This window comes from Ochotona curzoniae, unplaced genomic scaffold (assembly GCF_017591425.1).
Source record: "Ochotona curzoniae isolate NIBS_2020 unplaced genomic scaffold, NIBS_Ocur_1.0 patch259, whole genome shotgun sequence".
Lineage (NCBI taxonomy): Eukaryota > Metazoa > Chordata > Mammalia > Lagomorpha > Ochotonidae > Ochotona > Ochotona curzoniae.
In genome coordinates, this window is record NW_024466816.1 from 20,381 (window position 1) to 33,560 (window position 13,180).

The following is a 13,180-nucleotide window of genomic DNA, read 5'->3' on the forward strand; positions in this document are numbered from 1 at the left end:
TGCAGCTCCTCCTGAGACACCTGCTCCCTGGGGCAGAGGTCAGCAGACCACACTGAGGTGGAGGAAAGGTGCCCTTAGCTTCTCATCACTCAGCCAGCCCCTGCCCAGCTCCCAGAGCTGCCTCTGCCTCCTGCTAGACTAAATCCCACCTTCCCAGAGCATTCGAGAACATGAGAAAGACCCTATGCACAGTCAGATTTCTACGTCACAAAGGGAACTAATTCAGTAAGTTCGGGGACCCCAGGGGCTCTCCGTGTAGTGCTGAGAGAGCAGACCCAAGGCCTGGACACAGCAAAAGTCTGTGCTAAGGTGGGCAGCTTGTCTGTCACAGGACAGCCCTGCTTGTCAAAGCGTGATCTGGGAAACCCAAACTTCGAGTTAAAGGAGAAGGGTCAAGGAGGCAGGACTGAGAGGGAAGGGCACAGGGAGGCCTCCTGGGCAGAGGGCCCGCCCCCAGCCCATGTGACCCTGTCAAATGCTCCTGTTCTGGAAGGAGGCTCAGTGCAGAGGCAGGCAGGACAGCAGAGCTGGGAGCAGCTGGAGCTGGGAGTGCCTCTCCAAGAGGGAGGTCAGAGCAGACAGCAGACGCCATGGAGAACCCCTCAGCTTCTCCACACAGAGGCCATGTCCCCTGGCAGGGGCTCCTGCTGGCAGGTGAGGGGGTGTGCAGGGGTGGGTGGCTGGGGACACAGAGACCAGCTGGGGTCTCTGGGGAAGGGAAGGGCTCTAAGAGGGGACACAGGGCTTGCCTCTGGAGCTGAATAGAGGAGGGGGAACCTCAGCAACAGGAAGCTGTCAGTGAAGTGGCACTGGGAAGGGCCAGGAGAGCCTCCACTGAGCTGTTCTCCTTGTTAATTACCATAGCTCAACACATTTTAAAAAATGACAACAGTAACAGTTTCAGGGTGATGCTCTAAATAAAAGCACAGCTGAGGCCTAAATACCACCCTCAGCCACTAACCCAGAAGTTAACATTCACACACCCAGGTGTGCAGGACCAGGGAACATTCACCACTTCACACCTAGGTAAGTGCAGTTTGTCCAGGCACAGGGGCTGCAGCTCATACTAGACACATCCCCGTCCTCACGGAGCTGCCACTCCATTGGGGGAGGAGACAGATGAGCAGAAATCCAGGCAAGCTCAAAGCAGGGAGAGGTCAGAAGTGATGACTCTGAGAGCTGGTCAGGAAGGGGGCTCCCATGCTCCCTGGCGGTGAGCAGGATCCAGGAGCAGACCCTTGGGCAGGAGTGCTCCAAACAAATGGAGTGACAAGTTCAGAGACATTGAAGGAATGGAGGTCATATTGCTAGGTCTTGGCCTAGTAGGAGACACAGCAGACACACATACATACACAAATACACACTCATATAAATACGCAAATATTTTACACAGCAGACACGCAAAGCTGAGGGGTGAAGAGGAGCCAGGAGCCCACATTTCCTCCCAAAATACAGGTCTCCCTTTTGACTGATTTCTCTCCCTTCCTTCCTAGTCTCACTTCTGACTGTCTGGATCCCATCCACCATGGCCGAATACACAGTGGTACCTGTACCGCCCATTGCTGCTGAAGGGATGGATGTGCTTCTCCTCCTCCAAAATCCACCACAAAATCCTATACTCTACAACTGGTTTAATGGGGAAACATCTAATGCAAACCTTCGTATTATAACATACAGAGTCCTGGGAAGCAAAGTTGATCCAGGGCCTACATACACAGACAGACACACAATCTTCCCCAATGGGTCCCTGCTGATCCAGAACGTTATCAAGAACGACACAGGAAACTACACCCTAGGAGTCACGGATGAAGAATCTTACATTCCTGAATATATCTCTGTACAGCTCCACGTATACCGTAAGTGTCCCCTCTGTGACCTCTGGGTGTCCGGGCAGGGAGCATTCCATCTATCTCACACACATAGGGTTATGAGACCTGTGAGGTTCCTGTCTTGCCCCTCTGCCTCTTGTCTTGTGCTGGGTTTTGAGCATTTAGTACAGAACACACCCAGGAAAGACAAACTTCTGAAGACTGGAATTCTTTCCAGAAGCCAGACCCTGTGATATTTTGCTGAGAGGGGACAGTGATGGGGGAACTCAGCAGAAGGACATCAGGCCCAGTCCAACCCCCTAAACCCTGACCATGAAAATACCTTACTGGACTTGGTCAGGGCCTGGCCCAAAGAACCCACAGGATCCTCACAGGGAAAATAACTCTCCAGAAGCCTCTGCCCCGGGTTCCTGACCTCAGGTTATCTGTGGAACCTGGCCCAGGCCTGGGTTTTGGCCTCCTGGGCAGGGCTGATGAGCAAGGCTTTGTCAGATTCCCAAGCTCTGTGGTCCTCTGGTCACCAGCAGGGATCAGCCTCAAAGAGCCTTCTGTGGGCCAGAGCGGAGTTGGGTCCTTCCCCTGAGACTCAAGAGGGAGACACAGAGGGGCAGTTTCCTGTCCAATAGCTGACTGCTCTGCACCTTAGGAGACTCAGCAGCAGTCATCAATCATTAGGCTTAGGAAATCTAAGAGGAAAATATTAATAGATGTCATGTATTTGGGCAGTTCCTCCATGCCAAGCTGTAGACCAGGCCCTGTAAGTTTTTTTTTTTTTAAGATTTACTTTTACTGCACAGTCAGATATACAAAGAGGAGGAAAGACAGATGAAGATCTTCTGTCTGCTGATTCATTCTTCCAGCAGCCACAATGGCTGGAGCTGAGCCAATCTGAAGCCAGGGATCCAAAGCCTCTTCCAGGTCTCCCACGCAGGTGCAGGGTCCCAAGGCTTTGGGCCGTCCTCCACTGCTTTCCCAGGCTACAAGCAGGGGGCTGGATGGGAAGTGGAGCTGCCGGGATTAGAACTGGCGTCCATATGGGATCTCAGCATGTGCGAGGCAAGGACTTTAGCTGCTAGGCTATTGCACTGGACCCAGGCCCTGTAAATACTTTAAAGTTAATTTACAGAAAACTTGACAAGCCAAATACAATTTGATTTTTATCCCCATTAAGGGAAACTGAGGTAAAGGGAAATATATTTACTGAAACTAGACCTCATAAAGCACAGCTGGGAAACATAAGGCATGCTCAGTTCTGTCTCAAGTGACAGCCCTGTTCTCCCTGGTGGAGGACAGTCTCTACCTGTCCCCCTCATTCATACTTGATAATTTCTTGAACTCTTTTTGTAGCCTTTTCAAAAAAAGATGAAAAAAAAACCCTTATATTTGAAAGGCAGAGTTACACAGAGAGAAGGAGAGACAGAGAGAAAGATTTTCCATCCACTGGTTCACTCCCCAAGTGGCTACAACAGCCAGAAATGAGCTGATCCAAAGCCAGGAGCCAGGAGCTTCTTCCAGGTCTGCCAGGTGGGTGCAGGGACCTAAAGATTTGGGCCAACCTCTGCTGCCTCGCCAAGTCACGTATTGGGTCAGAAGTAGAGCAGTGAGGATGCAAACTGGCATCCACATAGGACACTGATGCCACAGGTGGAGGTTTAGCCCACCGCACTGAGGAGCCAGCCACTGGACTCCACCTTTGAGATGTTCACTAGCTCATGTCAATCACCATCTAACACTTGGCAGAACTCTACTTTGGGTCCCCACAGCTGCTCCTGGCCTCTGCATGTTATCTTTGTTCATCCCCTGTGCTTACTATGATCCATCCCTAAGATGTTGCTGAAAAGCAAAGCCTCAGAGAAAGCATCTGGGCTGCGCAATGTGGGATCATGCGCTAGAGGGACTCAGCACCCACACCTTCCAGGTAAGCATTCTCACCTGGACCAGGTGGACAGCTGGTGGTCAGCAAGGATCTGGCAAGGCACTGGGGAGAGGGGTCTCTAAATCCAGGTCCTGGCTTTGTTCATGACAAAATGCAGCTGTTTAATTCATACCTGACAAAGTCTGTGCGTCTTCCAGGCAGGGGGAGCACATGGGTGTCACTTTCCCTGACCACCCAGGTTGTCATACAGCTTGCTCTCTTTCTTTCTTTCTCTCTCTCTCTCTTTCTCTCTCTCTCTCTCTCTCTCTTACACACACACACACACACACACACACACACACACACACACACACACACACACCTGCCTGGTTCTTTTAGGACTCAGGTTGGATGGGTGAAAAGAGATGCCAACTTTGATAGGAGGAGGCTTTCAGAGGAATCAAAGAACCCACACAGGGTGATCTTCTTTGTTCCTGCACAGAACCCCAAATTATCAACGATTCCAAGCCCATTGAGGGCAAGGAACTTGTATTAACTTGTGAACCTGACATTCCGGGCATGACCTACCAGTGGTACAAAGATGGTGAGGAAGTCCAGGAGATCCCTGACAGGCTGCAGCTGTCCTCGAACAACAGGACCCTCACTCTACTCAATGTCACCAGGAATGACACAGGAATCTATGAGTGTGAAATCAGGAACTCAACGACTGTCATCTTCAGGAACTCAAACACCTTGAATGTTTCCTGTGAGTAATGTCTCCTCCTCCGTGCCTGGGCTGCTGGCCCAAACCCTCACGGCCAGAGGCCAGGCCACTTGGGTCCAAGAATAATGACTGTCATCCCTGGACACTCTGGCTGGCAGGGACTTCCTATCTCTGGCAATCATGGACAGGTTCAGCCTTGAGCTGAGAATGAGGAGTGGGCTATTCCTAACTGGAGAGGCTCTGGTCACCCATCCGTGATGCAGAAACAAGTGACCGTTGCAGGCCAAGGCCCAGTGAGCACAAGGGTTGTGGTTGGGACATGGCTCAGAGGGGTAATAGGGGCTTCACCAGACCAGTGGTGTCCCCTCCCTTCTGATGATCCTGTGTGGTTCTATTCTGTTCACTCTAGATGGCCCGGACTCCCCCACCATTTCCCCCTCAGAGGAGAACTACTGCTCAGGAACTGACCTCACACTCTTCTGTGAGGCGGACTCTAATCCACCTGCACAGTATACTTGGCTCATCAATGGGAAGATCTGGGGGTCCACTCAACAACTCCACATACCCAGCATCTCTACAAGTGACAGTGGGTCTTACACTTGTGAGGTCCATAACTCCAACACTGGACTCAATAACACTGCTGTTAGGAACATCACAGTCTATGGTAAGTGGGCCTAAAAGGTCTTTGTTAAGCTTGGGAATGGTGTGGTGGGAGTAGAGTGATCTATGGTGGGTTTGTAGAGAACAGCCTAGAAGAAACCATTTCCCAGTCTGTGCTCACAGGCACAGGCCACCCCCAGACCTCCTCTGAACACCCTAACTCTGCCTCAGACTGAATCTGCCCCTGACTTCTTGTGGCTGGAAGTTGTGGGGTTCCTCCAGCCCCAGAGAGGCCACCAGAGGAGTGCAGAAGGGTCCTCAGTGACAGTTACATCTGCCACCAACTCATCTCTTCCTGTCACCTCTTGGTTTTGTTTCACCTCCTGCATGAGCTACAGGGAACGTAGGAGGCTTTGAAATGCTCTCACCAAGATGGGGTTGAGCTGCTCAGAGCTCTGCTCCCTGCTCTGCCCTGCTCACCGGGAGACTGGCAGGGTTCTGACTCCATCTGCGGTGGCACTGGGAAGGGTGAAGAAGGGGCTGAGACAGCCTGAAGTACCCACCAGGTCAGGAAGAGAGTCTTGGGGCAGACACATCTGCACTGTTTTCTTTTTCTTGTTTTGTTTTTCTGCAATGTATTCTGGTTCTGTGGTCACAGCGTCCCTGCTTTGGGTCCCAGCACATGGGATGCAGCACAGGGGAGTGAGTGGTGCTCACTTGGGGAAGCTCATTGTGGAGTCTCCCTGTGGTGGAAGCAGCAGTGCCAGAAACTGTACAATCCATGAAGAGGGTGAGGATGCTGTCTTCTCTCTGAGGACTTCCTGCCTCCTGGTACTTAATCTAACATTAGGAAGTAAAAGCTCCCTTAGGTTGGAGAATCCTTTAGATTAGAACCTTTGGGGCCAGAGCTATGGTGAGACAGGTAAAGCTGCCAGCTATAGTATCAACATCCTATAGGATGCCAGTTCGAGTCCCAGCTTCTCCATTCTGATCCAGTCACCTGATAACTGTGCTTGGGAAAGCAGTGGAGGACAGCCCTGGTCCTTCGGCCCCTGCACCCACATGAGGAAGTTCCCGGTTCTTGACTTCAGACTGCCTCAGCAGTTGCCATCATGGCCATTTGGAGAATGAACCAGTGGATGGAAGATCTTTCTTCCCTCTCTCTGTTACTCTACACTTTAAATAAATAAACACTTTGAAAAAGTTTTATCTTTATTAGAAAGGCAGATTTACACAGAGAAGGAGATAGAGAGATCTTCCATCTGCTGCCTCACTCCCCAAGTGACCACAATGGCCAGAGCTGAGCTGATCCAAAGCCAGCAGCATGGAGCCTCCCCCAGGTCTCCCATGAGCTGCAGGGAGCCAAGGCCCAGGCCATTCTCTACCGCTTTCCCAGGCCAGAAGCAGGGAGCTGGATGGGAAGTGGAGAGGCTTGGAACACAAACCAGCCCCCAATGGTATCCCAGCACATGCATGGCAAGGATTTAGCCATTAAGCCATTGCACTGAGCCCAAATAAAATAAATCTTTCAAAAAGAACCCTTCCAGGCCCTAATGTTGTGAAGACTGAACAGGTAACCTTCACTCCCTAATAACTCACCTAAGAAAAAGGAAACATCTCTCTGCATATAAAGCCACTTTGCTAGGAAGAGCCATGACCATCTTTATTATTTTTATTTTGAATTTTGAATTTTATGGTATAATTCTGAGATCATCTTTTTAAAAATATTTATCCATTTGAAAAACAGACTGACAGGAAAGAACATATTTGCGTGGGAAAGCACAGAGAGAGAGAAAGACAGAGAGAAAGAAATATCTTCCATCTACTGATTCCCTCTCCAAATGGCTGCATCAACCAGGGCTGGGCCGGGCTGAAGTCAGGAGCCTAGAACTCCACTCAGGTCTCCCACAGGAGAGCTCTTCTGCTGCTGCTTTCCCAGGTGCATTAGCAGGGACCAGGGCTGGAAGCAGAGCAGCTGGGTCTCAAATCAGTTCCCATAGGGGATGCTGGCATCATGGGCAGCTTCATCTGTTATGGCGTAATGCCAACCCCTAACTTGATCTCTTAAGAGTCATTGGAAGGTTCTTGCAAAAGTTCCTGGAGAATCATTCTGCTTGACCATGAAACTGCTGATGCCATAGGCTGAGAAATTTCCAGCACAGACACTACAGGGCTATCCGGGGAGCTGGTCAGGTCACTCTGGGAGCTTTGAGGTCAGAGGCAGGGACAATTCTCCCCTTACAGACCAGCTGAACAGACACGTGGCCTCTACAGAGGGTCAGGGCTGTCCTCTGGGTCACATCCACACGCTCACTCTGCATTCTGAGAGTCGGCTGAGATCTCTGAGAGGAAGGGGGTCCAGATCCCAGGCCCACCCTCACCCAGCCCCTTACTCTCTTGTCCACAGGAGCAGTTATTCAGGCCAGCAGCACCGCAATCACAGAAAAGGACTCTCTGGTCCTGACCTGCATCACAGCTGAGCCTGGACTGTCCATTCAGTGGATCTTTAATAGCCAGAGTCTGCAGCTCACAGAGAGGATGAACCTGTCCTCAGACAACAGCATCCTCACAATAGAACCCGTCATGATGGAGGATGAAGGGGAGTACCAGTGTGAGGTCTTCTACCTGAACTGTTCCAGCAAGAGTGACCCTGTCAGGATAGCAGTGAGAGGTATGTGACCCCTCAACCCCTCTGGCAATCCCACTGGGAAGATGACTCTAACAATGGTGTATAAAATGGGTAAAAGTCCCGGGGACAGAAAATGTATTCAAAGAACCTTATAGTTAAGAGGCCTGCTCTGAATCAAATACACTTCATTTCTTAGTCCTGGATTGGCATTTCCTGTAAGACCTTACACAAGATTGCTTTCTCTTTTTTTCTTTTTTTCTTCCTTCTTTCATTTTAGTGAGGAAGGGAAGCTTGTGCTAAACTCTATATGAAATTTACAATTTAGTCTTTTTTTAAAGATTTATTTATTTTTATTGTAAAGTCAGACATTCAGAGAGAGGGGACAGAGTGGAAGATCTTCCATCTACTGATTCACTCTCCAAGTGACTACAATAGCCAAATCTGTGTTGATCCAAAGCAAGGAGCCAGAAGTTTCTTTTGGATGTCCCACATGGAAGCAGGGTCCCAAGGCTTTGAGCCATCCTCAACTGCTTTCCCAGGCCACAAGCAGAAATCTAAAGGGAAAGTAGAGCAGCCAGGACATGAACGGGTGCTAACATGAGATCCCGGGTATGCAAGGGGAAGATTTAGCCACTAGGCCATCATGCTAGACCCAGAATTCTTTCTCTCTTTTTTAATTAACCCCTAATCCTATGACTAGGAAGATTTGTTTCCTTAAATATTTTCTTATTTTTCTTTGAAAGGCAGATTTACAGAGCAAGACAAACAGAAATAGAAAGAGAGCTCCTCCATCTGCTGGTCTGCTCCCCAAATGGCTGCAACACCTAGAGCTGGGCCAGTCCTAAGTCAGCAGCCTATAGCTTCTTCCAGGTTTCCCATGTGGGTACAGGGAAAACCTATACCCACACTCAAGCAATTCTCACTGCCTTCCCTTGCCATTAGCAGGAAGTTGGATCTGAAGTTAAGCAGAAGGGACTCAAGCCGGTGCCCAAACTGGATGCCAGCACAATAGGCTGAGGCCTAACTTACTAAATCATAGTGCTGATCCCCCTAAAATTCTTAAGATCTGGTAACCTCGGGCCCAGCACGATGGTGCAGTGGTTGAAGATCCTCGCCTTGCATGCACCGGAATCCCATATGGGCGCCGGTTCTAATCCCGGCAGCCCCACTTCCCATCCAGTTCCCTGCTTGGGGCCTGGGAAAGCAGTTGATGATGGCCCAAAGCTTTGGGACCCTGCACCCGTGTGGGAGACCCGGAAGAGGCTCCTGGCTTCAGACCAGCATAGCATTGGCCGTTGCGCTCACTTGGCGAGTGAATCATCGGACGGATCTTCCTCTCTGTCTCTCCTCTCTGTATATCCACCTTTCCAATAAAAAATAAATAAATCTTTTAAAAAAAATCTGATAACCTCAGATTCTTCAATTGAAAATTGAAGTAAGACTATCTTCTTCATTATATTGCTTTAAAATTTAATATGATATCCTTCAATAAAATGATAGAAAATGTTCCATAGATGTTAGCTTCTATAATTAATACTACAATCACTAGCCTAGAAGAAAGGTGGGTCCTAGACCCACCTCTTACTAGCCATATATCTTTAGGTGAGATTTTTGTCACTCTAACCCTTTTTCTTCTTCTTCTTTATAAAATGAAAACAGCCTACCTGACAGAATTATTGTATGGATCAAATGAGATACATGAAAAGTGGTTGGATTCCCCCAAGGTGCATCCAAAATGGAATTAGACATGCAAAATATGAATTAGGGAAGATGTCTGTGTGCAGAAATGGGTTGGGAGTGGGAGGAGCCTGGGAGAACAATGACACCAGGACGCAGATCCAATCCCTCTGAAGCAGAAACAGAAGAAGCCGTAGACAACAGTACAGTTTAAATGGAGGTTGACAGGAAGTCCCTAAGCCAGTCACCATCAGAGGAAATCTGTGTCTGTCTCCACTGGGCTGGCTTTTATCCTTACACTGGGAGCACACGAAAGTGTGGTCCGTGCACAGAAGGTGGTGAATTCAGAAACAACAGCCACGGTGTTGTGTGGATTAAGGCCTTGACACACAGACCTGAGAGCCACATACCTATGGCTGGACACTAAGAGAGATGCAACCATGAAAATGTAGAAAACTACAACAGGCAAAAGCAGCCACTAGCTTTAGCCTTTCTCACATTCCCTAAGCCTTCAGAAACATCTACATTCAGAAAGACAGAATTAAGGGAGGCCTCATGACCACTAAGAGGAAAAATGACAAAGACTCCATAGTCTCAGTCATTCTCCCAGAAGATTATTCCCTGAAGGACTGTTGCTCATGGCATGCTCACAGTGAAATAATTTCAGATTTCACCTTCATCTCTTTTTGCCCAGCTCTTGATACAGAAAATACTCACCTCCTGCCTGGGGCCATTGCCGGCATCGTGATTGGAGCCTTCGTTGCCCTGATCCTGCTCTGCATCCTGGCCTACTTTCTGTATTGCAGCAAGACCCGCAGGTAGGACAGCCTTTCCTCCTGTCCCCCACGTCCTCCAAGGCTAACTGCCAAGCTGGGAGAGGGAAAGGACTCCTTCAACTCTCTCTCAGGGCCTGGGTCTCCCCTGCTTCTCTGTGGGAATTCCTGCAGGTGTCTTTTCCACTGGGTCTTCATGGCCACTGAACCCTGCTGTCTCTTTCGTCCTCACCTGTTCTGCTGCTCCATCCCCAGTCACAGAAGGAAACAGGTGAGGCAAGAAAAGCAGCAGCAGGAGCAGGCGACTCCTATGCTCTGCTGACCGGTGCTGCAGGAGGGACAGGACAGGAAGCCAGCCTCAAGGAAGGCAGTTTAGAGAACAAATAAAGTAACCAAAAAATATAAAGAACCACCCCTGGAAAAACTAAATGGGGAAGACCATAGGGTGGAAGCAGCCAAGAAGAAACGCACCTGAATCTAGCAAACAGGACAGGAGTCAAGGACTAGATGGGGTTGTGTTTAGATGGAAGTGAGCCCCAAGAAGAAAGGCAGTGACCACGAGCATCCACGAGCCCCTTCCCAACCCAGATGCTCTGCTCAGGAATAGCAGTCAGTGTCTGACGTTTGTTTAGGGCAAGTGACCAGCTCCATCTCACACAGTACAACCCCTCAGCCTCCAACCACAGTGAGTAAAGCCACTCACCCAGTGAGGACTGGAATGTTCCCACTCGCCCTGTCCTGGCTGGGAATCTTAGATTCCTAAATCAATGGATACCTTCTGATTTTGTGCAAGGGGGTCTCCATTTCCCAGTCTTAAGTTGACATAGGTCATAGGTCCTCATACCCTCCTCAGTCACAGGAGTCCCCTGGGGCTCTGCCCCTCTCTGCCTGGGCCAGGCAGGTCTGAGAAACACCTCCTGCTCTGGAAGCCATTTCCTCATCCTTACTCCTTCCCCTCCTGCCTCTGTCATGGGTGTGGCCCTCTCCCTTTGGTCCTGTTCTGCTTTGGGTGCTGTGGACTTCGATGCCCTTCCCTGCCACTGCAGTATGCTGCTGAGGAGCACTCTGGGCAGGAATCAAGGCCTGGTGAACTGTTAGGCACCTCCAGAAATGGCCTGGGGCCTCCTGTGGCTCTGCCTCTGCTCTGCACTGGCACTGGTATGCGGGTCTGCCCAGGGACAGATCACAGGCCACCTTCACCACCACCTTCCCCCACCCCACGCCACCTCCTGTCCTGCGAAATCATAAAGTCTCAGGTCAGCTTTGTACTTCCATGCAGTAACAACTCTTCTCTGGCTTCCTTAGGTCAAGACCAGTCTGACACTTCACCTGCAGAGGTAAGAAAAAGCCACTTTCCTGACTCATGTTCTCATGGAAATGCCCCTGAGTAGAGTGTGTAACCCTTGAAGACACAAATCTGAGACCAAGCTTGGTCAAATTCCTCAATGCAGCAACAGAAAGGTGTTGGTTAATCACTCCTACGACTCTGCCTCATAGCAAGAATGTGCACTTTGGAATTCTCACACCTCAAGTTGAAGTCCTGGCTGTGGTTTGTAGAAACCTGATGACTCTGGGGAAGGACCTTGACCTGTCTGAGCCACAGCGTTGTCATCTGTAACTCTGACACTCTGGCTACTTCCAGGAGAGGCCAGGGGGATTAAACAGGATAACGGTGTAAAGCACCCCTCTTCTCAGCCTTCAAAGGGATCAGCCCCAGTCAAGGTGCTAGCAGGCTGGCCAGCTCAGAGAACATGGAAGTGCCACCCCAGCCTGCCCTGGGCATCTTTCCAGTTTCTGACCTCTGCTGGTTGTAATAAACCAGTCAACAATTTTTTTAAAGAAGGAGTAATTTCCATTCTGGTGGACCTGTGTTCTGTGTACTTTATTGCATAATGTTATAGTTTTCCTTACTTTTTTTTTTTACTTTGCCTTTCAATAGAGTACTTGTATGTTCTGAAAACTACTGCCACATTAAGTTCATTTTCACAATGTATAATCTCACAAGTTGAGTACACACACCCATGTAAAATATACCAATGTGAAAAACCAAGACACGCTGCAGGAACGAACCCAGTCATAGCCCCCCAAAGAGTAGCCGTTCCCCTCAGGATGCTGCTCTAGACTGCTGGGAGTGGCTTAGCACATCCTTATACTTGTCTGGCTTGTTTCATGCCACACTGTTTTATGCAATTTATCCATATTGTTGTATCTACTGATAGTTGGTTCATTCTCCTTGTATCGTCATTTTTCACTGAACTCCAGCCCTTCTCCAAAGTTAAACGTATCAAAGAGGTGACAGCATGTGGTGCTGGACCACACAGAACAGGAAGGCCTGGCCCCTGGCAATGATCTAACTGATGGCTGCTCATGCTTTGCAGATCCATGAAGTCGCATATTCCTCCCTCAACTTCCATGTCCTGCAACCTAAGCAATCAACGCCAGCCTCCCTCTCCCCTGGAGCCACAGACACGGTTTATTCAGAAGTCAGAAAGAAGTAAAGGAACCTTTCCTGCTCATCCTCCTGATGCACTGGGTGTCAGGAGCTCTCTCTATCCTCAGGAGAACACAGAAGAACCCCCACCCCACCCAGCACTACCACCACCAGGGTTGGGCATGCTGCCTCGTCACAGCCCCTCCCTACAGCATCAGCAGATGGGAAGGCACATCCGGAGTCAGCAGGAAACCCAGTCTTCCTCGCCACTGGAACTGGCAAAGCCGACTTTGGGACAGAGTTACCAGGACCTCCCACCAACCTCCCCAGTCTAGACTCACTTTAATTCACCTTCTTAGGCCACACATTTCCTTCTCACTTAGCCCTGTCCTACCAGAGTCCACCTTGGATCTGCTGCTACCTTGAGATTCTGTCCTTTTCCCTGGAAGTTTGTGTGCCAGGAACAAAGAGAGAGAGAGAGAAAATGAAATAGTGCTGGTTCCTGTCATCTCTGCAAAGGCTCGAGCTCAAGCACCTTGCTGCTGAGCGGGAACACCACCTAAACCTCGGGCAAGTCTGCCTCCAGAGAACACAGCTGAAGCAAACTGGGGAAACACTGCCAAGACCCACAGGGGACAACACAGACTTGCATGTGCCTCTTG

General features: G+C 49.7%; 1 protein-coding gene across 1 annotated transcript; it reads left to right on the forward strand.

The window, feature by feature from the left end:
- The first annotated feature begins 590 nt into the window (after positions 1-590).
- On the forward strand, positions 591-12,585 carry LOC121166891 (carcinoembryonic antigen-related cell adhesion molecule 8-like). The gene is made up of 8 exons (XM_040996213.1): positions 591-654; positions 1,494-1,856; positions 4,187-4,450; positions 4,818-5,072; positions 7,416-7,679; positions 10,009-10,132; positions 10,343-10,358; positions 12,466-12,585. The coding sequence occupies exons 1-8, from the start codon at positions 591-593 to the stop codon at positions 12,583-12,585; spliced, it is 1,470 nt and encodes a 489-aa protein (XP_040852147.1).
- The last annotated feature ends 595 nt before the right edge of the window (positions 12,586-13,180 follow it).